Genomic DNA, 26,263 nt, shown 5'->3' on the forward strand with positions numbered 1-26,263 from the left:
TTTTTTTTTTTTTTTAAAAACGCATCTCTGAATGAGTAGCAGCCTGTTAGAAGTGTGCAGCAGCATTCTGCAACTTTTCTTTCCCAGATGTGGGGCTCTTGCCAAATCTGATTGCTCATCTTTATTGTCGGTTTTCTTTCGGTCTTGGTCCGCGCTGCCAGAAGTCTAACGCGGTTTGCGAGATCCTTGTTTCTCTTCTCCATTCTGTCCTCTCTCCCCTTCAAATCCATTAACCCAGCTCGGCTGTGATTCCCCTTCAGCAGGTCTGACCTTGTCTCCCTTCTTTTTTCCAAACAAATTTGAAGGGTTMCCTGGTTTTCTGCAAGAAGAGTCATTAACGGTTGTTTCCTAGAATCTGCTCAACTTTCATATATAAACAGCCACATTCCAATATGTAGTAAGGYGCTATTTTCTCATACACTAATTTCCGCTATCTCTTCTATTTCCAAATGCTTATTTTTATGAGCTGCATTAGTTTAGGTCCTTGTCCAGAAAGTCCTTATTCTTGCAGATAGCTTGTACTCAAATAGGTGATGATACTGAAGTCTGCATGAATGATTTTTAAAAATTAATCATTTTATGCATGAATCAGGGTTGTGAGACTGTGCTTTCTTTTGCAGGTTCCTTAAGGCAGGATATGTTGTCTTCTTTGCCTTAAATGTAAGCCTTGTCATCTTATAGCATTAATGAAAAATAGTATCATTAAGCTACTCTTGCTAGCTCTTTGCTGCTACTTCTTGTTGTTGCTTTAAGCCCTTGGCATTCTGCATGCTATTTGAAAACCTTTGCACACAGTCGTTGTTTTCTAGAGAAGAAATTTAAAAAATGCCACAAAACTTTAAAAGCTGATTGGTTGCTTTTCAAATGTTTTCCTTTTTTTTTAGCATCTCGGAACTGTGCGTAGCTGAAATGCACGCCAGCTTGGCACAGTCTCTGTGGCTGCCGAGCGTGTGAGCCAGCTGCATCTCAAGGAAACGTAACTCACTGCAGCCCCATTGCGACTTTTATTTCTACAAGAGGGAAACTTTTTTTTAGTGAGTCACTGGAACTCGCATTGTTCCCTGCAAGCTAGCTGTCAGGAAGCACAGTCTGGCAAAGATGGGCTGTCAGTAAAAACAGCTTTGCTCCATGCCCCGTGCTGTTTTCTTGTTCTTCATGGATCGCACTTTGAGTCCTCTCAGATTCCCAGCAGAGACAGAATTTGCTGCCTTTCAGGAGGAGTTACTGCAGTGCTTGGCTCTCTTACTTTTATCCCTTCTTCTGTTAATTCCACCTCTTCAGTCATTTGTTTCAGTTCTCCCCCTTTCCCTAATACCCCGGCCAAGGCTTTTACCACGCTTTCAAGTCCCTTCTTTTTTTTTGTGCATTTCCTTCGTGTGGCCTTCATGTGCTGTCCTTCAGTGAAAAGGATCTCTACCCTTCCTGTGGTGTAAGCCATTTTCCTGTGCCCCATGTTCAGTTCTCCGTGACTCCTGAATAATCCTCAGCACCTCTCTGTACACTTGTGGATCATCGGTCCTAGGTCCTAAGAGCAGTAGTTGCACCTGCACGACTTTAAAGTGCAACACCACTGCCTGGGGTGATGCTCCAAACCTTCAAAGCATCATAAAAGATAACTGGCCTCCATCAGAACCACACAGTTTCTGTTGAAAACGAGGTCTTTGCTATCTCTTAATACGTGTATGCACATGCACCTTGGTATCTGTTCCTTAAATAATAGTTTGTTTCGCTTTCCCAGTTTAAACCAAATGTGATATAAGGGGAATTAAGTTCTTGTAAGTTTTGTAAAAATAGAGCAACAGGAAAATGTAAGTCTAGGGTTAGATATTTGTCAGTTTTCTCCAATGGCTTTTTAATCCAATGACTGAATGATACTTTCAGATGTGACTGCTTCCATATGGAAAAAAAGGAAAAGGATTTTCTGGGTAAATTCCTCTGATCTGGCATCTCCCTGAAAGTTTTGAGGAGGACACATGTGACTGATTTGATACATTGCATTTTGAACATGGAAACAGAAAATCTTAATATAGTTCAGTGTAAACATYTAATCAACCAAGAGGCACAGTTCTGTAGGAAATCTGATTTCCTGAGTTGTGCTAGTCACAAAGCTCTTTGTTTTCACATGGCTGCATCCCCAGGGCACAGCTCCTCCTGTCTTTGCTCTGCCAGGCACACGTTTGCACCAGCACATCAAGTACAAGAAGGACTGTCATCTCAATAGCTTCTTTAGCTGTAATTTATTTTGTCAAAAATTAGCCAACAGTTTCAAAACTTACTGAAGGTGATAAGCATAATTCCCATAGGAAATGAGGCAAAACTGATCGTTATTCATCTTAACTCAGAATGATACATTCCTTGATCTGGCTGACAGGGCAAATCCTGGATCGTTTGTAGCAATGACACAATATTGGCTTTTCTAACTGTTAGGCCCTGTCTGCTGTAAGAGGCTATGACCTGTCCTGGAAATTTGCTCTGAGGTAGATACAGTACAGTGAGGTACACTGAATACACTGAGGTTCTTGCAGGTGCAATGGCATCCTTAGAAAGAGTTCCCTTAAAACTGCATCATACATGTCCACTTAAGGATCATGAGCTCAGCTTGAAATCTAGTGATTTGATCATCTAAAAGGAAGAAGCCATGTGGTAACAGGAAATATTCTTGAGCTCCAGGGATGTTGACAGTGGGTGTGATTGGCAAAGGAGTTCCTTATTTGGCACAAAAACAGGAAGGCAAAGGTATTTAGTCACCTGAGATCCACAGAAGTAAAAGCCAGGTTCCTAAATACCTCTGTGAGTCTGGCCTAAAGCCTCCATCTGCCCTGCTCTACAGGTCTGCGGAGTGTCGGTTTTGGAATGTTTTATTATCTTGGCATAGGTCCTCAGGGAACACCTCTCTTACGGTGATATTCACTGATGGTCAGTAGTGTTTCTGTTTTGTCAGGCTTGATTTGACTACARTTCTGTGAGATCTAAAAATAGAGAGCCGGTGTTCATGGCCTCGTTAGTGGTAGACCTCATACGAGACATCCCTGAATTTCATAGAAGTTTTGGACTGAAAGGTGATTGCATTACCTGTATCTGATATTACCGTATGTACCTAAAAAGGTAGAATTTTCTTATTAAAATTCTGACATGACCAACTGCAGTATTTTCAACATCAGCTGAAATGTAATTCTCTTTTATTTGAAAATTTACTGTTCTTTTTTTGCTCTCTAGTGCTTGAATATTTAGGGCATAAGCATTTCTTTCCGACAGAGCTACAAAGAAAGGTCTTTTTAAATGAAAGTGAAGATCCTTACATAATCACTCTTCTCCAGAGATGAAGCTCTAAGTAAGTCATTGCCTTCTACAAGAGTTGATGTCTCTGGAAGATGCTTAATTGCAGCTGGATGAAGCCAGGGCACACAGTAAGCCCACAGTCTGTTAGGCCTTGTTCTTGGCTTCCCTGATTCGTGGACTTAAAGTGAAGGAAACCATTGCTTGTCAGATTATGTGCCTACATTGCTAATGATTGAATCATAGGATGATATTGCCTGTATTACAACAAAAATGACTCATTGAGTTTTGAGTTCTGGGTATTTAATAGCTGCTATCTTAAATAGCCCCACCTCAATGTCAAGATAAAGATGCTAAATCTCTTTGATAGAGAAGAGCATTCTCATTGACACTTAGCATATGTTGGGTTAATAAGCAATCTTTGACAGCCTGTTCTGAGTGCACAGCTTAATGAATTACCTGGAAAAAATGCAGTGATTTTAGAGGAGGTGTGGGCTTGTTTGTTTCCCCTGGGATTCTTGCTGACTCGCCTACTTCCTTTAGCAGAATGGACGTTTTATGTCTCTGTCGCTGCTAGTATCTCTTCGATATTACAGTTAAACAGAACACATGGGCATGATATGAAGTCCTTTATATCATGGGATTTCAAGGGAATTTCTGCTTTGACTTTAGGCTGAGGATTAAGTGGCAATCAGCTTTTGGATCTCACTGAACAGATAATGTAGCGTGAAATAACATACTGGAATAAAGTAAATGAGATAACAAGATTTAAGGACAACYGTGAGATTATAATTTACCTGGAATTCAGATATCAAGCTATGGATTGCTTATTTTGTTTTGTTCATGGTTGATTTGTGTAATGGTATTAAAAACGTGAAGTAACTTGTTACAGTTGTGCTATGCAGAAAGTCTGTTCAGTAATACTTGGGAGCACATGATAAATGCAAGGCCCATGTGAGATACTTGTCCTGYGGGAGTTAGTCATATAGTTGGGGAGTTAGTCACATAGTGCCTATCATGAGTGAATCCTAGAAATATTTTATTTAAGGCCACATGCTGTTCYCCCTGTGGCTAACAATAAAAAGTATCCACTGGCTTTAGTAGGAAGGCAATTAGACCCACAAAAGCCTCTGGGCTCCCTTGAGCAGTAGGTGAGTATTACTAAATCTGTAGGGTAACTGAACAAACTAAGGCATGTGATGTTGTGTTGCTTGCCCAGGTGACAGAAATTCATTGACAGGGTTGGGAACAGCAAGAGAAGTCCAACCAGCAGCCCATATTGCAGGCTTCCTCCCCAAGACATGTTCTTTCCACTACCGAAGAGTAATAGCACCTTGTAATCTCATTGAATGTCATCTTGTGGGACTAAATAACAGAAGATTCAGGAAATTATCTTTGATGTAGTGAGAGATGTTCTTCAAAACATCTCGAAAATACTTGATTTTCGAGAGCAATTGTACCTGTGAGTACTGATTTGATCCAGGCTGGAATTCTCCTGAAGTGTTCACATAGTTTTGCTGAGCAAAAAGCATGCTCATCAAGGCTTTTTTTCATGCCTCCTGAACAACGTGTGAGTTGGATGTGGTTGAGTACATGGCCATACTTCTCCTAATGTGTTAGACTGTGATTCAGAAGAGCTGGGTTCTGGGCCACAGGTTTCCTGCATGATGTTGCATGAGTGTGYGTAGTCAAAGATTTAAAATGTCACCAATGATTTTGGGTGCTTAATGGATCTTTGAGTCTGGCACTTGTAGTCAGAGGCCCTACTTAGGGCAGCAGTATCTCCACGTGTGATCCAGGACWCTGACATCTCCCCTCACAGGGGACACTCATTGTGTGCGGCACCTGTGCTGAGTCACTAGGCTGAGGGTGTCATGGGCAGAACAGAGTAAACAGCCCGTACTCGATCTGGGTATTCAGATTTACTTAAGAACCAGCRAGATTAGAGTTTTTACCCTATGAGACTATTGCACGCACTTACTCAGCTAGACTGATAAAACAACAAGAAGAAATGAAATTGTGGGAGGAAAAAAAGGATGTAAGGATTATTTTTGGCTATATTTTCTCTTAGCCTTGCGTAACAGTGATAACTGATTTAAACTATTGCATGKTTTTATCATTTTACTGTTTTAATGAGGCAATTCTATAGGGAAAACATGTGTTATGCCTAAGTGAGGAATAGTTTAAGAGATGTAATAGCTTGTSTCTGTCCAGACTTTGTACCTTGTAGTCAGTATAGCCTGAAAAAGGTCAAGGAAGCTGAGAATGGGAAGTATACAGTCACTGATGTACCTGCTGTGGTTTCAAGTCACTTAGATGGAAAGGCAGGGCCACGTGAGGAAATTTGCCCATGCCTTGAAGATTATATGAGTAAATAAGCCAATCTTTAGTGCTGACAGTTCTTCTTCAAGCAATACATTTTCTTTAACTTAAATGATTGATTTTTTTTTCTTAATGCAGAAGTCTCACTGCTTGACTGCTTTTGACTCCTTGTGGGAATGCAGTAGYGGTTATATGAATGGCAGATGACATGGTTGGTAAGTATAGGTGACATTCTTTATGCAAGTTGGCAAGAAAGTTGTATAGCTGTAGTGGTGAAACACAGCGGGCTCAGCACRGGTTTTGTGTGTAAAGTATGTAATAATGCATGTAAATAATGCTAGCTCGGTAAACAGCAGAGAAGCTTTCATCTTTATTTAGATCTCCAGCTAAAGAGAGCACCCAAGGAAAAATGTTCTTGTTACTTTGTCTTGTAAGTCAGTAGGAGTCGTGGGAGAAGTATTGGCTCTATGACAGTATTGCCATCGGCTTCACCTAAACCTGGGATTTGCCTTTATATTCTCAGATTATAGGCCTAAAGACTGAATTAGTTKTTCTATCAATGAGTGCATACTGCTGGTATGGAGACACTAGTCTACAGAACACATCGCCAACCTTAAAGTGTTTTTTTTGTTGTTGTTATTTTTTGTTTTGTTTTGTTTTGATTTGTTTTTTTAGCATAAAGGCTTCAAATTCCTCTGTTGTAGAATTTCTCCCCTATCCCTTGTGTCTTTGTTCCCCTGGTTAATTTTTTTAAAGTGATTTTAATCGCTTTACCCAGATTTTTTGACTTTTAAAACCTGGCTCCAGGGACARCTGTTTCTGCTTTGCAGAACTGTAGTTGGAAGGCAGTGCCACTGCAGCAAAACTCTTGGCCCAATACTGAAGGTTCTTATCATAAAAATGGCCCTGTTGTGAAGAACTTAAAATGATAATTTCCTGCCCTAAAAAAAGCTTATGTATCAGCCTGGAAATGTTAAGTTAATGATTAAGGAGATGAAGAACAATGTAGAAAGAGAATGAGGGTAAAGTATCAAGAAGAGCTATTGCAGGGAGGCAGGGCAGGAGGAGCCCATCGCTGGCGTAGCCTGGCAGGCTGCCTGCACACTGGCTTGTGCCGTGCTGTCACATCTGCACCGTTCCTGCCTGCCCCCAGTATGGCCAGCTTTTGTCACCTCTTCATCGGCCCACAGTTCGCTGCCCGCATTCATTTCACCTGCAAACACCTCGTACCTTCTCTGATGCCATGGATGAGGTGTAAAACCRTCTTCTGTCTGTTTGCAAAATCAGCTCTTCTTCCGATGCTTCTTTTAGAAGCTTGTTTACTTGGCTAGCTATTGCTTGTTGTGAGAATCCTAATTATGGAGCAGGGCTGTCAGCAAGGCTGCAGAGTGCAGTAGCATTTGCTATCTAATGAAAGAGCTGAAGGTGTTTTAAAAGCCATTTTTGTAAATAAATACATGAACACTTTTAATCCCAATGCTTTAAATGTCACAGCCCTCCTTTTATTTTTCCTAAAACCCTGCCAGTGTGGAGGCTTCTTCAGTGCTCCACTTTATAATTGTATTTTGTACAGTGTCCCTTCCCATGTTGTCCATCACCATGGTATTTGTGCAACTGCCACTAACAGCTGTACACCTTAATTGGCAGATAGATGATTTTTCAGTTAAGCAATAAAGCCAACAGCTGACCCTCTTTTTTTTCAGTTTTGTCCAAATCAACTTAGACATTTTTGAATGTTTTTTTTTTCTTGCCAAGAGATAAATTCAGAATACTGCTTTTATTGTAGCATAATGACTGACTTAGCCTGACCTTTCAGGTGCTCAGCTTGGAGGTGAGACACTAGGGTTTGCATCCCTGCTCTGCCTAATGATTCATTCTTTGCACAGAGTGAAATTGTACAGAAGGAGACTTAGAACTTGGCACCTGTCTTTGCCAGTCCTGCCACAGTGACTCTAAGCCCAGTACATAGGACAACAGCTTGAATGTTTGGTATGGGTGTTCCTTTTCAGAAAAGTCCTTTCACAGCAGGCTCTTTAGAGAGTGTCAGCTATGTGGAGAGCTCTTACCTATTAACGTTGCTCCAATTCAGAATGAAAATATACTTAGAAATATGAACTTCTCCATAAGATGGAAATTTTGATTCCCATACATCTGCATCTGGTTCGTGAGAGACTACCTTCTATTTCTGGCCAGCCTGCGGTGCCAGTCTTCACTAATACTTGATTGATTTTCACCTGAACACTGAACTTTCACACTTTTTCCYTCATTCTTGTCCTCACATGTCAACATTCCCAGATCCATGCTATTACAATCTCTCAAATGCCTCAAAACTCTTTTGCTGCAGAGTCTGTGGAAATTTGACAGTGGTTAGCCTGCTGCTSTTCTGGCTGTGGCTTTTCGTGCTGACTGATACTGCCTTGTTGCTTCTGTGTGTTTCCCCCTCTGTCTGCATCCATCTTCTCTTCTGCTCGTGTAGTAACCTCTGCGAGGTGGAGATGCCATCGTTGCCCTGCACRTGCCACCTGCAGCATGGAGGAGTGCTGGTTCGTAGCTGGGACTCTGTGGAGTAGAAAGATACATAACACAGCCATGTTTTTTTTTCTTGAAAGAAACCGTTTATACAGTTACTCTGCTGCTCTGTTTCATCCTTCTGAGGTTTTGTGGCTCTTTGTTAGAGCTCTGACACTTCATAATTCTTGTGACCATACTGGTGGGACAAGGACAACTTCTGTCTCCTAAACAGTTATGGGACTTGCTCCTGGTACACTACTGCCTGTTCAAGGTTGCAGATGACTACTGCGTAATGAGGCCAGTCTGTCCAGAGTATCATTTGAGTAGGTTAATCAGTGGGCCAACGTATCCTTTAACGCAATTGGCTGCACTAGGTCTGCAGAAATGTGTTTCCCTTGCAATGCGCGTAGACAGTCAGCTAATCTRAGATGGACTGTTAGCTAATGTAAGATCATCCAACTATTTTCCTTGGAGATGTAGTTGAATCCGTATTTGAACATAGAGTTATCTGGCTACGAAGAATGCTGTTTCAATACATATTTCTAACACAAAAGTAATGATGGTGGGTCTAAGGGGTAGGAAAAATACTACTCCATCCCTCACTGAACCTGAACATAGCATCCTTCGTATGGGAGGGAAAGGCAGGTCAGGTGCTGTGGGAGCATTCTGTGTTTTACTGAAACTACAGTTTCTTTTTTAAAATATRGACAAAATTTAAAATCAGATTGGATTGGAATGGAATTGTGCTCAATGTGGTGATTTGGAATTTATATATTTTAAAAGTATTATGTTCTGATACCAACTTTTCTGAAAGTTTTATGGGGAATTGCCAGATTTATGACTGGTTTTTGATTCTTTCATTGCTCATTCTGGGTTGTGGCTGTCTGTGCACACCAGGGTAGCTGCTAGGCCCCATTGCTTTCTAGGTAAGTCATCCAAAGAGACTGCTGCTTACTGCACTTAGAAGTGATTGTATATTGCTGATTTTAACCATACATGTTTTGCTTCCTTAGTATTTGTAGTATTAGTTAAGTTTTTACAAGGTTATGGTAAATTTATAGTAGCTATGGGATTTAACACAGCAGAAGGAGGGTAGGGAAAAAGCATGTGAAGAGGTTCACTTACAGGCGTTTTAAGTCCTGCCTCTCAAACAGCAACACAATCCCAATAACTTTCAGATAAACTGACCTACTCTTCACATTTCTCCAGGCATCACGTATTTCARTCTGCAGACGGAAGTGTTTTGAGATGTTCTTAGGATTTCTAGGGATCATGCAAGTCAGCAAAAGGCTAACAAGACCTTTCCAAAACAGCGGGTAGATCAGCTACCTCCTTGGAGTGCACTGACAGTGTTGCTAACTCCTAAGATATTCCTCTATTTCTGTCCCYTGATTGTTTTTACCGTAATTGGCAAATCTCTGTGCTCTGTTGGCTGTGTTGGGATCACTATTGCAAGTGGGTGTCACAACATAGCTTGGACTACTGGTCTTCAGTAAATATGCTATATTAGCAGCTCCACTGGGTTAGCCTGAAGCACAGTTTCTGTCCCTTTCCTCTTCTTTCACTTAGAATTTTAATCCCGTCTCTCTTCAGCTTTTCTTCAYGTTGCCTTCCTGTGTTGTCTGTTTCCATCACCAAAATGGATGGAGATTGTCAAAGTTTGATCCCTGTTCACACCTGTTGACCCCTAGTCTGAAATGAGAATTTTCACCTTTTTTTCCCACTTCCTTTCACTGTGATTTCTTCACCTTTCCTACTTACATTTACTGTAATCCTAGAAATACTGCTTAGTGTAGTACAAATTGTGATACAGAGAAACTGTGAAACTGGAGGGGGTGTTTTTGGCCCTATGAGCTAATTGTGGATTTATACTAGCTGGAGTGCAAGTGGGATCTGGTTTGGCCCTGGAGTATATTAACTAGATTTACACTATTAAGATGATGTAGGTGGCAGTGGGTTGGTAGATAAAACCACTTCATTGCAAGTCTAGCAGCAAGAGCCCCCAGAGGAATCATTAGTTGAGGGAAAATGCTGCTTTATATTTTCCAGTAGTTTCAGAGAGTTGTGAAGCAGTGAAATCATCATGCACTCAATTATGAGAGACGGCTAATGTCTAAAAAGTGCATATCTTTCAGCCAAATTGTGCCAACACTAGCATTGCTTGAAAATATCAGCTGAGCTCTTCTTCCCATTGCACAGTTATAACTGAGAGCAGAATCTAGATTAGTGTGTCAGTCTAGGAAGGAAATCTCTTGCTAGGGAGCTGAGAGCTTAAAAAAAAAGTGGTAGATAGATTGGACACAAGGAAAGTTATATTTGTGTTAAAGTTTGAGCCAGCAATTTCTGAAAATCTCAGCTGTGGAATGTAGCTGCACTTTTGCTTTTTGCTGCTTTTCAGGCTGAGTATTCTGGACTAATTCCTGTTCAGCAAACATCTGCCGGGCATAATAATTTCAAGCATTAATCCTTACAGGAATTAACCAGCTTGTTATTTCATGACCTGAACTCTAGATAGTTTCTGGGGATTACTGCTATTTAAATCTTACTCACCTTCCAAACAGAGGCAGCATGCCATGCTGGTGGTTTTTTGCTGTTGTTGTTGGGTTTTTTCCCTCCAGTCTGACTGCTCTTGCGATTGCCTTCCTCTCTCTTGCCCCTACCCTGCGGCAGGAGGCAGAGAGGAAATCCTGTTCTACGTCTGACACGACTGAGAAGGAACCCGTCGGTTTCTCCTCCCGCCGGACTAGCGCGAGCCGCGCCGAGCGGCGTAACGCCACCCAGCACAGGCGGCTCGGACTGTGCCTGTGGGTCCCGCGGGGCAGCATTGATGAAATCGCCACAGACTTTTACCGGTCTCTTTTTTCCGGAATCCCCCAGATCTTGGTAAGGTTTCTGCAGGATTTGCTGATTTGGTTCCTTAATGAAAYGAAATGAGGTTGTCGTGGCCATGCTGCGTGCCTCTGTTTGTCTCTCTTTTTTTTTGCTACTACTAACTTTTTGAACTCTACTGTCAATGAAATTTGCTAGGGAGCTAGAAGCATTTTGTTTCCTCTAAATCTCGTGGAGCTGAATTATAAATGAGAAGGAGATAGAAATAATTGCTTTTCTGGGGGAGGGCAATGGTTGAGCACCCGGCAGCACCCGGCTGGCTGCTCGTGACGTGCGTGAAGATCAGCCAGTTCGCGTGCTTGTCTCTGGAGAAGCCCCATGTGTCATCCGCTGCTTGGTGGAAGTGCCGCAGGGCGGTRGCAGCAAGCATGTTTAGGTTGGGAGGGCCTGAGGACATGGACGCTCTCTGATGAATTGAGGCCTGATAAACTTGGTTTTGAGCAGCAGAATGTATTGTTGCATGGAACCAGGCTGGGGGTTGTCTCCCTGATGTAAGACGGGGAAGAAGCCCTGAAAATATCCCTGCTATGGTGCTCACCACTGACTGCAAGGCAGAGGGTTAGAGATAAGGGGCAGCCAGGGAAGGTAATACGGAGAGTGTCTTTTGGGGTCTGGGAGGGTTGCTAAAGCTCAAGACATGATACTGGTTTTTACAGCTCCAAAATACTCACTGAACTGGGACTGCTGGGATTGTTTCCCTAGAGTTTGTTAAGTAGTGTGGTTTTAAAATCCCATATACCACTATAGAAGCATGATCTAGGTGTACACAGGAAGTTAAAAAGAGACTAAAGAAATGCAAATTTATTTTTAAATAGGGAGTATAATTTGCACGTAGCTTTGTTTCTCGCGTTGTGCATATTGAGCACTTTGCAGTAAACATCTGATCATTGCAGGCTTTGTTGTGCTGCAGTTTGGCAGTAGTGCCCTACCACAGAGCCTGTTGCATTTTTATCCAGAAAGGTGATAACTTGCTTTACCTGTTTTCTGATCCARCCTTTAGCTAGGTGCCTGCTAAGCTCTGAACTATTAATTCAAAGTAGAAAGAGTGCTGGAAAATTTGTGACATGAAATGTCTTTAAAATATAACAAGTGTTTGTGGTATCCTTAAAAAAATGGACACATTTTTATTCTGAAGACTTTAATGTTTTTCTTGGAGATTACCGAGGAAAAAGATGGGTATTTTTTTGAGATCAAAGCTAAGTGTTTGCCATGATGTAAATACATACTACTCCCAATGGAAGAATTGTTTACTACTTGCTTTATAAAAATGTATACTATCTTTACTCCTTTTACTTACTCTAAATGCTTCAGTATCATTAGACCTCTGACATGTTACTCAGCAAATGTGTTTGTCCCAGGTGTCAGTGTGAGTCTGATGTAAATCAGATGCTCRGCAGATCCTCAGCTGATGTAAATCACCATTGCTCTGATGGTGCCTCTGCCTTAGCTCTCTGAGCRCTGGCAGCTCCCGAGATGCATCCTGTGGGAGTCGGAATGGGACTTTCAAGGTTGGCAAGAGGAAGTAGGAATTGAGCTCACATTGGAATCTAAATAGATCTGAGCCTCCTAATCTTTTCAGATGTCCACAGGGGGGAGAARGGGGGCCTTGGTTTATTCTAACATTCTATTTCTAAAAGGTGATTAAAATTGGATGATGTAAGAGTGAGATGAATAAGCATCGGCTTTACTCTTACTGMTGAGCGCAGTAATTATCTGTGAGCCCAGCTTTAAATAACTCCCTGATCATTCTCACTGGAAGTGGACTGCTGACAAACACGGCTTAAGGCTGAGTCCTGCCACTTTAATCAGAGACAAAACTACGAGCAACTTCAGTAGGAGTAGGTTCAAATCACCTTTAGGTTTATAAACTATAGGACTTCAGCCTTCAAGCATGCTAAAAAGACTACTAAAAAGAGTCTGTTTCGTCATGTTGCTGTAGGATCCTGGTTACACGCAGCACTTAAGTTATTGAGGTGCTCTTTACAGAATCGAAAATATRCTCCAACTCCAACGGCTGGTAGGAGTGGTCTTCGCAATTGAAAGCAGATGCCTTCTTGGTTATTGACCCACAGTGCCTAGCGAGTACACGCAGTGGGTGGGTGACAAAGATACGGAAACTGCAAAAGTTCAGGCAGAAATGAGTCATGGGAAAGCACTTTATTTTATTCAATTCCAGAAATGCTCTCAACCATTCAAAACTAATTTAGATGAAGTTTCTGGTTTGCAGTGGTCTGCTTGCTTTCTGTGGAAAAAAAGAGCTTGGGGATAAGGTTGCTGCCAGTTCCAATAATTTATTGTGTTTGGGACATAGGCAGTTCATGTTTCCCCCAGAGTTAGTTTGTTTGAACACAAACCAGTACCATTTTGCAATATAAAGCTTGGTATTATCAGCTTAGTGCAAATATTACTTTAAATTATGTTTGAATGGCTGCCTGTTTAGGTGTAGCTTTACTTACCCTGGTATATGTTTTTGARAACATTTCAGGGCTTTAGCTCTTGTGGTGATTGTTTTTATATATATATATAAACAAATCTTCTTGTTTGGTGCAAAAAAAAATGCTGATTTTTCCACAATCCCATATTAATCCTATTAATCACATTTAATCCTAGGAATGTTACACACTTACTTTAATCAACAAGTTCAGCATTTAGAATTAGGATTGTCCTAATTACTTGTCAATTCTTTTCAGGTGTCACTCTTTCCACATTTAAGTAGCTCGTCAGCATCATCTGATAATGATGTTCAGACAGATCTGAGAAATGTTACAGTTTGGGGAGTTGGCCTTTAGGGTGTTTTTCTAAAGAGGAGAAAGATACTGAGATCCTAGTATATATTTATATATTTGCATAGTACTTGTAAGTGACCTTATTTCTAATACTTATTTCTAATAAGTATTTGGCTAACAAGGTTTACTAGTTTAAAAGCTGCATGCCAAGTGCTCCTACAGCTCAGCTGGGCACAGTTGCTCACTCAGAGGCAGAGTCTGTCAGGTACAGAATAGTGCAGAACTCATGGTCAAATAAGAGTTAACACTGCTTTCTTAAGGAAAAAAATGTGTGCACAAAACCCCTCAGATCCAAATGTGGAAGCTGTTTAGGAAGAAGAGAGGCTGCAGACTTGCAGACAGATTGACGTCCGTTCCCTAGCTGTGAGCACCCAGTCAGGATCGTAGGCTTCTCCTGGACACAGGGTCCTGCAAAAGGCAAGTGGTCCCTCTGACACGAATCCTTGCCTGCAGSTGCCTGTCTCTTGCATCAGCTCCCCAGGGAATTGCCAGGCTAATACACTTGTGGCTCAGGACGTCCCACCGGCAGCCTGAGGTCTGGTGCAAAGAATTCGCCTCTCTAGTGTGAGACACTCTTCTGAGCCCCAGCATTTTTGCAGGCCCCTGGTTGAGGCTGCCTCCTCTCTTTYTTGAGCATTTCTGGCTCGAGGCGGGGAGATGTGCATTAGAACTACCACAGCTTGCACAGGGCACTAGAAACGCAGCTGCGCTCTGTGATTGTCCCTTCTTCCCTCCGCCGCTTCCTAACTATGTACCAGTGCGCTGCCTTCACTGCTGAACCCTTCCAGATGTGTAGCCTGCAGTCTCTTCAGGACAGAGGTGTTATCTTTTTAACTACAAAACACTTCTGCTCACGTCGTGTGCTGTGGAAAGTGTGCTGTTTGTCCACAGCTTAAACACATTGGCATCCTGATTATGGAAGTGGCCCTGATTATGAAAATGGACACATAAATGAGATGAGCAAGCCAGCTAGGGAAGAGACCCAATTTCTTAATAGGGTGATGATGTCTAATGAAAATTAAGCAATGCAGATGGAGTATTAAGAATCCCAAGGAATAACTTGGGAGCAATCTACAGCTTAAAGCTAATTTGGGGAATTTATTTGGCAAATAATTTGGAATAACCATACCTTTGAGAAAATTACAGATTGTCCATACGCAATATATGACCAGCAAAAGAGGAACAATTTATCAGGTATATTATTCACTCTGAATTTTTCACTTATCTCTACCCAAGACTCAGATACTGCAGAGGTTTATTAGTCATTATATCAATGCTATGACTAGCACCTGGTACTGAAGAAGGATCATAGAGTCTGTAGAGGACAAGTGGGAGATAAACAAACACACAACTCCTAGCCTCTAGAAACCATGAGTCTAATGCTGTTGGCTTGCTGTACTTCTTTTTTTTTCTTTTTTTTTTTTTTTTGTCTGACTGGTGGTAAAACTTAGGGAGATGAAAAAGTTAAAAATCTAGCCTATTTCAGCAGCTGGGTACAAGTTCACAAGATGAAGATAGCTGGTAAGCTAGTAGATACCAATTATGGGTGATTTCAGAAGTGAAAATCTACCCTGAATATGAAGAATGATGTTTTAGAGTAGAAGCATTTAACCTGAGATTTCTTGGGCTACTGCTGAAGAGTCTGTGAAAGGTAACTGGGAGAAACAAGTCATTATCATTAGACTTAAAGTCACTAAACAGAGATCTGCRTCTCTATAGAAAAACTTGCAAGGATGCATCAATTAGAAGAGGTTGAAAAACACTCTCTGTAGTGTTTTGGCCACTAGCCTAGAACATGAAATAACAATTTCATTCTTGTCCTGTCCTGCTTTTCCGTATTGCCTAGAGGCAAGAAACAACGCACCTTTGAACCTAAAGTTGTTTCTAAAAGGGGGATGGAGTACTGTCTAACTTCCAGCAGCACTGACTGAATAAGTGCTCTAATGATTKTTTAATGCCTCAATAATGTGGAGATCAAGGATCAAAATCTAAGACAAATAGCTAGTACRGATGCTCTGTCTTCCTAGTGGTAAYCATAGAATCAGTAAGGTTGGAAGGGAACTCTGGAGATCATCTAGTCCAACCCTCGAACGAGTGGCCCATACAGGGATCGAACCCGCAACCTTGGCATTACTAGCACCACGTTCTAACCAACTAARCTAAACCTAACCCCAGTAAGAAGAAATTCTGGACCATTACTAAATCCTGCATTTTACTAATCTAGTTTAATCATGGTAGACCCACCTGTCTCATAGAGTCACTTGGGGAAACAGAAGTGTGTGTGTGTGCAYGTGCGYGCGTGCRTGGAGTGTATGGATGGAGGAGAGATTTGTAGTGAAGGGTCCCCTCCATAGCATTTTTTTTTCCAAATAGTTTTGAGTCAAAACTAAAAATACTGCAGTCAGATATACCGACTGTCGTTGCTGATATCAAAAGGGAAGATTGTTTCAGAACCCAGCTCTGCCCTATTGCATGCAATGATTTTATTCAGATATAGAATTATTTTAAAATTTTGATCTMTTTTTAGGAAATGGCTTTTTAGACCTGGAAATTACATACTTGCCAAAGGAGTTTTATAAAAAGAAAAAGTGATATCCCATTTACACTGGCTCTCACCAAGGTCTGAAATTACTCTTTAAACGTAGTAGGAAAAATAAGGTCTTTTCAGAATTGGTCTGACCCAAAACTTACCTGGCAGACACATTTTCCAATCTACTTTTCAATTGTATTGATCAATTAGATATAAAATTGTCTGGTGTGATCATATTGTGGCAGAYTGCCTTGCGTTAGCCATAGGCTTCCTATGGGTATTGTTTTGTAAGGGAAAGGAAATCCTTGTGATACGCACGAGTGCTGTATGCACTGTAGGTGATGTTACTGTTCCTTGGTTGAAAAGGATACTTGTAACTAGGATTTGGATGTGATTATTCCAAAAACTGTTTATTTTCTCTCTTTCATTAATTAGGACAAACAATCGCTGAGAGTCATAAATATTCTCTTCAGATAACCCAAGAAAAGGCTGTCCTGGAATATGGCCAAGATGGTAGGATTAATGTTTTGAGTCCCAAAAAGATTATGCTGGAAATGGCAAAACCTTTTATTTGCATCTTGAGGACTTCCTATCTAGTTTTGCAGTTCAGCTTTGCTGTACGTGGGTGTAGTTCCACAGGAGGCTTTTGGTCCCTTGGCTGGCAAAGCACCTTCTAATGGTGATTCAGAATAGCATCTCCTGGAGTGGGCCAAGAATATACAGTTTTGGAAGAACAGAGATCTGTGCTTCATGTGATCTSTACCAAAGACTGGCCCATCAGTCCAGCCCACAACAGTCCAATCAGAGCTTCCAGCTCTGCCCCTTCTCAGAGCTGCTCTAACAATATCCAGGGCAGCTGAAAAGTTATTAAATTACCCCAGGAACCAAACAATTCCCAGAACCACAATTACTTCCACACTCGTGCATTTATATAAAATTTGACACACTCGAGTGTTTTTTATCTTTCTCACGTGCAATTCTGTAACTTAGATTTCTACCAAATGGAAAGGCTTATGAAAAGTTTGAAGTCTTTCAATAATGGGAAAACAGTCTCCCTAACRGTGAGTGATTTGAATTTCCTGGAGCGATTTTGTACTTTCTTTTTATTTTTGTAAGAACTGGGTTCTGGAAGTTACTCAAGTAGTACATGAACATAAGAATTCAGGACATATTGAAACCATTTAGCAGCCTGTGTTCTATAAATGTAAGGTTTAAAAGAATGTTTAAAATGGGAGAGGTTACAAGAAATGTTTTAAGCGGAGGGTAGCAACGTGACTTGGTGGAGAGAAAACAAGTACATTAGGAAACATTGCAAAACAATAGGATAATCCTACCAAAAAGACACTGTGCTTGCGTAATAACTTTAAATGCTCTCGGTAGTACTTTACAAATATTAGATAAGTAAACCTCTCAGTACCCTGGTGGGGGTTATTAGGTGCAGTAGAAAGATAGCTAAAGCAGATGTACTTAAGGAAAAAGTGCTCTGAGAAATTAGGCTCTGTGGGTGCTGGCTGGATCATGCGGTGGATGGTCTGTAGCTCTCACTGTCCTGTGGTCTGCCCTGGAGAGCTGCACATCTCTGTATCTCTGAACGTCCCTGCTACCATGTGGTGGCTCCATGAGCTATAACGCAGACCAGTCAGCTAATTACTCTGATTTKTCTGCTCGTGGGACAGCAAGCGTGCCCCCAGCACCCTGTCAGCTACCTGGCCTCCTCTGGCTGTTTGAGAGCCGCTGTCTGACCTCCTCCTCATGAAACGGCTTAGTGGCTGGGCAAAAGGGGGTGAGAGCAGCGATGTTGGCTGGAGGGAGGTGTCTGCTGCCATAGGAGTTGATTTGGCCCTCTCTCAAAAGTGTGGATATCCCACCCGTGGTGGCTGAGCTGCGTGCCCACCACTGACCCACCGTGATAAACTGCCTGTGCCGTGGGCATGCAGGAGGTCGGACGAGCACATCTTCTGCACCACTGAGACGCCTGTGCCCTCCCAGGCACTGCCAGACGGTGTTTTGGGGACAGTGAAGGGCAACTCAGAGAAAGTATGAGGACTGGCATTGTGGGAGAGGATCAGCTAAAGGATTCTGGCACTGATCCCTCTCTAATATTTTCCCGTTCCTGAAGTAGTCAAATCATTTTTGTAACCTCTGGATGCAGGTGCTGTCCTGGGTCAGTTATATTCAGCACCTTGAAATGTGCTTCTTGCTTGCCTGTACTAAGTGACCTGCATCATTGCATTTGGGGAAATAGAATTGTGCTTTGCTCAGTGCCTCATTATTTATGCCAGAATTTCTCAGGCTTAATTATTACCCTTATTTAGTAATATATGTATAGAGCCTTTAAAAGCTTTCTGCAGTGTCAGTATGCCTTCCACAGTGTGACTTAATAGACTGATTCATGTGACAAGAGGCTGTTTAAACAGCCTCATGCATTTGAAAATGACTACGATAAAAACATGTTTTGTTTTTGTACAAATTGCTTAGGGGGTTGCATCTGTGAGTTTGTTTTTTTTTGTTGTTGTTTTTTTTTGGTTTTTTTTTCAGCAGACGCTTTTCTTGGCACAGTGGATCCTAGTGACTGGGACAGGGGCTGTCCCACCATGGTACTGGTAGCCCTGACAGTGCACCACTCCTTCAGGCAGGTCCATGAATGTTGCCATTACACAGCTGAACTGCTCTGGTCTGGCTCAGGATCTGCTGTTTCTCCTTTGTATTTCTTACACTGAGCAGAGTCCTGTGTTTCATCTCCAAAACTATTGCTCAATCCTTTGTTCCCAATGATACAGCTGAAGAGGAGTAAATGCTTCGGATTTATAACAAACATTTATCCAGGAATCATCCCAGCTTTAGGAGTTTTTGCAAAATAATCAAGATACTGCCAAACAACTGTTGTCATCAACTATTTTTCTTCCCAAGCAGGCAATAAGTCAGAAAACATACTTTTTCCCCACAGATATCAACTCATGCCTTTAAATACCTGGGAAGAGAAAGTGGGTTCCAGAGCAAAAGACTCCAGGACATTTCAACTAATTGCTTCAGCTAGGGTCTGACTGGCCCAGGGTGGAGGAAGGAGGACACAAGAAGTCTCAACAGTCAGTTCAAACACGTATCAGGTATTGTATGCCATAACTACCRTGAAATCCAGCTGGGGACTGAGTCAGAGCAAATGTTAAATCTGATTGTTTTGTTGGTCTAGGTATAGGAATTAGTCAAAATCAGTAAGTGATGTTATGCAGGCGGCTGGATAGAGCAAGTGTTTCTCTTGCTTTGCAAATTGCTGACCTCATTATTGAAATAACTTTTTTCATGGCCTTTTATGTGGGCTGCATAAGTGGAATCTCTGGGTGTGTAGGATGAGGATTGGCGTTCCTGTGTTCTTTAGACAGAAAACACTTACTCTTAGAGGACAGAAGTGTGAGAGGAAAGCGTGAGTGGGGTTTTCTTCATGTTAGATTATAGTAGATTTTCCAGTGCTTCCCAATCATGTTGGATTGCCCTCCACGTTTTGTGAGAAGTAGGACAGGGATAACATAATGGTCTCTTTTAGCTCCTCTGTGATTGGAGTCCTGAAGCCATTTTTAACTATGATATGGATGTTGCCAGGAATAGAAACCTCTCCTAGGAAATGAATGTCACTCCTCATCAGAGTCTGCCTGGAAAATCTACTGTGAGCTTTTGTTTCACAGTAGTGTAACTGGAATCACCACAGCTTACACTCRTGCAGTCAGAGCCTGCTTGCTCAGATAGCCTAAAACAAGGAAAATGGATAGGGAGCGGTTACTCTATGGCTTATATAGATACAAGGATAAATGTTAGTTAGTGTGAAAATGAGCTGATCAGTCAGCTGCAGAGATGGGAGTTCTTTTATGAGAGTTAGATGATTATAGTTCAGAAACATCAGCTGTAGACCAGTCATTGTTGGAGGAAGACAGCACTATCTAGCAAGCCACTGAAAATAACACTACTCAATTAGCCAGCTTCATCCTTAGGATTCTGGATATGTAAGTCAATGATTTTACCTTTAATTATATATCCTAACATGCTTTTTAAATCTGACAGAGGGAGTAACTCCCCCATTTCACACCACCCTCACTAAATCTAGTGCATCCTGTTCTGTTCTTTAATCATTTCAAGGCGAGGTCAGGTTTTTTAAAATTGCCCTCTAGCTCTAAGAGTTACATCTGTGGCTTTTGCCTCTTCTGACATCTCCCTCTTATAGAATAATTCCTTTTTTCCATGTAAAAGCAGCTCTACTTGTCTGTGCATTGAGGTTTAACCTGTTCTGTTTCTTCTAGTAATTCCTGTGGATAGGGCAGTAGGTGCTCTGTAGATGTCTTCTCAATCTGTACAGGGCCCTGTTGAGCATAAAGCCTATTGAAGGCTGGGAAGCAACAACTGAGACAGTCTCTATTGCCAAACATCARTGTTGCAAATGCAAATATCTTGTGTCCTCCACCACATGGAGAGGAACATCAGCAGGATGATGGGAAGCTTTCTGTCAGTGGACAAGAGCAGGATGCTGTCTTCTCATGGTGACAACTTGTTGACCTAGAATTTCAAGTGGTTATAAAACGCCACTGGCCCAGCTTCATCAAGAACCCTGCTTTGCCTCTTACACTAAGCAGTTTCTTCCACATGAAATGTCTCAGGGAAAGTGAGGAGGCTGTAATAGGATCAAATTCTGTACAACAGATTTGGGTTCAGTAATTAACTCTAAAACGTTGTGTTGGAAAAGATTTCTGTGATGAATAACAAAGAAAAAAAATGTTTTAATTTACAAGGAACACTGTTTTCTTGGCTGGCAGTAGCTGTAGGATCTGATCCAAAACCATTTATGTCAGTGGCTGTCTTTTTGTTCACTTCAGTGGAGCTGACCTACAGAGGGTTTTATTATGATTCATCCTTATTAATCAAGTTCAGTATGGCAGTGCCTAAGGCCTAGCATAGGGTGGCTTTCCTTTCCTTTCCTTTCCTTTCCTTTTTTTTTAATTTTTTTTATTWTTTTTTTTATTTGATCAGACACAGAGGATGCTGTTTGGGCTGCCAGGAGCATGTGCTTTAAACAGGACGTAAAAATACATCAACAGAGTGAACAGTGCAAGCAATTGTCATGTCTGCTCCTTGCAGTGGTGCAGGAGCAACAAGGGAGTAAAGAGAAGGGAGGGGAAAACCAAAACTTCCACGAGGTGGAGAAAAGCAGATAAGGAATAGAAGAGATGGTGAAAGAAGAAATTCTTAAGTGTTGATAGATGTTTCCATGTGACGGCTTATTAGTGGTTTGTCTTGGCATTTGCTGGCCAATTTGTGTTGTGTTTGTGTACCTAGACTCAAAGCACACACATTCAAATAACCTCCGCCCAGCCTAAGCAGAACAAGGCTAAGTATCTGATAGTGATCTCACCAGCTTTAAGGGGTTTACATACCTCTAAGTTAAGCATGTGCTTAAATGCTTTGCTAGTCTAGTGTCAGATGCTCAGTGCATGAGCCTGGAAGGACTTAAGAGTCTTGTGCTGAGTAGGCTCTGGAAAGAGACAGTATATTTGTAACTGGTTTAGCCAATCTGAAGGTACCATGAACACCAAATTAATCTCATTTGAAGGCTTTGAATTAAAACCGTGTATTGTAATGGAGCCTTCCACAATTCTCCACCTACTTTTTATTTACTGGTAGACTTTTTTTTGAAAAAGCTGGAATGTGAATGTCTACTCTGCATTCTGCTGAATCACTGTACTGTTGTATGGATGAGCTTTTTTGGTATAACTATTAAAAAGAAAAGCCACAACATTAGTAGTTTCTCCTCTTTGCTCCTTTAGATTGCTTTGGATGTTTTCCTGCTGAGGTCTTAAATCAAAAACGTCATACTTCCTTGCTTCTTATCCTTTCAGTTTCTTCAAATGCAATGACTCAGCAGCCACAGGATGAATTTGACAGTAGCGTGGAGAATGCAGAAGCTTGGATGAAGGCCATCCAAGAGAGGCTGAGGATCAATGACAACACCAAGGGACCTCGATCAGCCCTAGAAGCCAGACTGAGAGAGACTGAGGTAAGGGGAGTGTGATGTAGCAGTTCAGAGCCAGGTGTCACTGGGATGTGTTGCAGGTATTGCTGTGAGCCATGGAGTTTTCCATTAGGAAATTATCAGCTGTCCCCTCTCACTAGAGTAGCAGTCCTGTGTGGATAGGCTTGCATCAGTATCCTTTCTAATTTTTACTTCTGCAAAAAGTTTACAGACATTGTAGAAAAAGAGGAAGGCAATTGTATATCACAGGTTTCCAAATTTTTCATATTGATTTAAAAGTCTAGCAGCAATTCTGATTTGTCAGATAAAATGTTTACTCTCCCAGAAGAGCATGTTCAGGAGCTGCAATGATGGCTGAGTTGCTGCTTGCAATTACCAGATAGTGGTTTGCAAAAGTCCAGTATATAGTAACACAGAATCAGATCATCTTAGTGTTCCATCTCCTCCAGGACCCTGGCACTGACAGTGATAGAAAAAGATTGTAGGTCTGAGGAATGAGCATTCTAGAGTAACCCACTGGTCCTTTTCCRTAAGGCCCGTTGATAAAGTGGATTTACGACTCCCCTTTATATTCTGTCTAATGAAAATACAAATGTTGTCATTTCTTCTATTCTTACTTAATCCCTTGTATAACTATTTTCACAGAGATACCTTTGCAGGTTATGCCTGCTTTCTTCTTGTGATTCACATTCATTAACTTCAGTTTCATTGGGTGTTATCTTGGTTTTATAATCTCAGAAAATGAAACACTATTGTTTGTCCCATCTCTACCATCCATGATTAGAAGGAGTGGTGTTATTTCTGTGATTAGCATTGAAACTAATTTTATAATTACCTTTAATTCTAACTGGTCTGTTCTCTAAATAAAACAGCCAAATCTTCTTCATGATGTGCTCGCTGCTTCACTTACTGGCTGTTTTCAAATCTAGTGATCATTTTTCAATTTCTCTTTTTGCATCTGGCTTGCATTTTTTTTTCATGCTTCCTTCTTTCCTTCCTTCCTTCCTGTGGTTTATTTCTTGTTAATTTGTTAATGAAAATGCCATCCAAGGACAGCAATCATTTAAAAAGCAATATCTGGAATAGAAAAATGCCTGTATAGCCACAGCTTTCTCTCTGACCATTTCTTGCTTTTGTTTTTTTTTTTTTAGAATAAACAAATCTGAGGAAAGTTCTTATTTTCTGTTCAGGAGATGCTTTGCAGCAGGGTCTTTATAATTCCTGGGTAAAAACAAAGTTAGAATGTCATTAATTCTGCCTGCTTTCTTCTCATGCTTTCAGTCGCATTTGTTTCTCTAATAGAAAATACGCGAGCTGGAGCCAGAAGGCAGCTTGAAAATGGACTTGATTCTTGTGAAGGCAGATGCTGCTCTCCGCAGCGTCAGTGAGGATAAGAAACATGAGGTACTGTCTAAACTGAAAGACATTAAGGCCTTATGGGAAGAGACAGCCATATACATTACTCACTGCCACAGGTAAGGCAAATGTACTGTTTGCACAAGACTGTTAGGTGTGTTGGGGTAGTTGTCTCATCCACTGCTTTMATAAAGTGCTTCTTGCCTCTCTCTGCTGCTGGACTGTAGATAGTAGTCGCTTCTTATCCCAGGACCAGGTGGTAACTGTGGGAAGAAACAGGCCATGGGACCTCAGCACTTCCTCCCTGCATAGCCAGCACAGCTCAGGGACTTAAATGATCAGTTTTGCTGGGCACATTGGCCTTGTGCAGGAGATTTCCTCCAATGAGCAGGGAGAACCTGGTAAATTAATCCTGAGCTTCTGAAGTCCGAGAGAACAGCTTAAAATTGCTGAGAACCGGTTCATTTTGAACTTGCCAGTCTCCACTGAACCCATCATAATTTCATCTCTCTTGCTCTCTCCAATAGCCGTATTGAGTGGGTCTGGCTGCACTGGAGTGAGTACCTGAAAGCCCAAGATGAGTTTTACGCATGGATTCACAGTATGAGGGTGACCTTGGAGCCTGACATTGAGTTGCAGCTTGGCTTAAAGGAGAAGCAGTGGCAGCTGAGCCACGCTCAGGTTCTGCTGAATGACGTCTTAAATCAGTCAGTCCTGCTGGAAAGGCTGCTAGAGGAAGCTGCTTCCTTGTTCAACAGGATAGGTGACCCCAGCGTTGATGAAGATGCTCAGAAGAAGATGAGGGTGGAATATGAAGGAATCAAGGAAGAAGCTCAGGTATACCTATAAAGAATGGGAGGTGTTAAGTTTTTATCTGTGTACAGTATAGTACTTAAATATGAATAGTATTTACTATTCATGTTTCTTGAGTGATGAGGCTTTCCTGATAGAATGGCAAAAGGAAACAGGGTGAGGGAACCACTGTTTTTTTTATTCAGTGGACTATTTGCAACAACAATTGCAATGCTCTCACATTGTATATATACATATACAGTTATAATRTATTTTTGAAGACTAATTGCAAGCTGCTTGCTGCGATCTAGTGAATATTGGTTTAGGTCTTCTCTTTGTAAAGTCTGATGCATGCATGCACCCACGCTTTTTGGAGGAGCATTAGTCCAGATCTAGAGCTACAGTCCTCACCTGCAGAACTGGCAGACATTGAGATGGGAATCAGGTGCTCCTCCAACACTGAACACAAATGGCCAGTTCTGCTACCTGAAGGATTTTTACTGGACACACACAGTTTTTTTGCCTGCCACTAATCTCCTGGTTCAAGCAGCTGTTAGATGTGCTGGTATAATTCATTCTAGTTTATCTTTCAGTGCCAGTGGTTTCCTTTCACACTATTCCTGGGTACAGATTTCAGATAAGACTCATACTTTTCACTAAAAAAAAATGGGGTAAAGGTAGGATTAGATTGTATGCCATGGCTAAAGGGCAGAGACCTGCRGATGGGCAGAAGAGTTCAATTCAGTTCCTCACTATCCTAGATCAATAGAAATACTCAGAGGAATATTGAGATGGATCTACCCCAAGCATAAAGAGCTGCTTAAAATGTCATCTTTTTTTCATAATAGTTTTCGAGAATTCTGTAAGCTGGAATTATCTGATGCAAATATAAATAATTTTCATTACCTTGGCTCTACCATCTGCCTCTATCACTTTGTCACCTTCTATTTGGTCATGGAGATGTATGCTCTCCCTCCCTGGATGTTGTCATACAAGGTTAACTTCAGATCACACTGGAAGAACAACATGAGGATGCTCATGTCATCACTCTGTTGCTCTACACATACTAGTCCTGTAAAATACAGGAGCTGGCAGCTTTCAGAAATGCGAAACTCTCTCTTTGTTTTTTTTTTTTTTTTTTTTTTTTTTTTTTGGTCATAAAATAGCCCAAACTGCTGTAATAACTCTCTCCAAAAGCCAAGAGGATTTGGAAATTGTATATCTGCAGCTGCTGCGAAGAGCTGTAAAGCCTCTGATAGACTAGCACCGCAACTTTGACTTTCTTTCTTTTTTCTTTTTTTTTTTTTTTTTAATTCCCCTTCAAAGGTAGATCTGTTCAGTAGCAGGCAGCTGGTTTTTGGAATAAGAAGGTTCCTGGGAATTCAAAGTGTTGTGTCTCTAAATTGGCATTTTAAATTCTCACTTGCTCCCTCCTAACCAAAAATTTTCTGTGGTTTGTAAGCAAGAGACCGTCATTAGATACTCTAATAAAGCAGCTCTTTCAAACAAGACATTTGAATACACAGAGCCCGAATCTGATGTCTTTCGAGACTGATTTTGCATAGAGTAATTTCTCTGACTGATCTGGATAGATGCTGGTGTAAATGAGATGAGGAAGTGGCTCATAGTACTCAGTTAAAATACCTTTATGTCTCCAGCCGACAGAGATGCTAGTAAAAGCTTCTCTTCTTTGGCATTGGTTATAAATACCACATTTCACAGAAAGATGGAGTGAGAAAATCCAGCTAAGAAAGCCCTCTTTCAGGAGTTAGGGAATAAYGAAGGGGG

The 26,263-nt window shown here is 41.4% G+C and overlaps 1 protein-coding gene across 5 annotated transcripts in view; it reads left to right on the forward strand.

The window, feature by feature from the left end:
* The window catches only part of SYNE3 (spectrin repeat containing nuclear envelope family member 3), a 79,886-nt gene that overhangs the window by 14,512 nt on the left and 39,111 nt on the right, over positions 1-26,263 (forward strand). For 2 of the 5 annotated variants that reach the window (XM_085317490.1, XM_085317493.1), the window contains exons 3-7: positions 5,737-5,813; positions 19,262-19,421; positions 22,194-22,351; positions 23,630-23,802; positions 24,211-24,520. In XM_085317490.1, coding sequence (XP_085173616.1) covers positions 22,208-22,351; positions 23,630-23,802; positions 24,211-24,520 — 627 coding nt within the window. In that variant the 5' untranslated portion in view covers positions 5,737-5,813; positions 19,262-19,421; positions 22,194-22,207. Of the gene's footprint in view, positions 1-5,736; positions 5,814-10,949; positions 10,993-19,261; positions 19,422-22,193; positions 22,352-23,629; positions 23,803-24,210; positions 24,521-26,263 lie in introns of those variants that run through there. The other 3 variants (XM_085317492.1, XM_085317491.1, XM_085317494.1) reach the window with 3 other exon arrangements.

The sequence above is a fragment of the Rhea americana genome, unplaced genomic scaffold, assembly GCF_003343005.1.
Source record: "Rhea americana isolate MKP2758 unplaced genomic scaffold, rheAme1 scaffold_5, whole genome shotgun sequence".
Lineage (NCBI taxonomy): Eukaryota > Metazoa > Chordata > Aves > Rheiformes > Rheidae > Rhea > Rhea americana.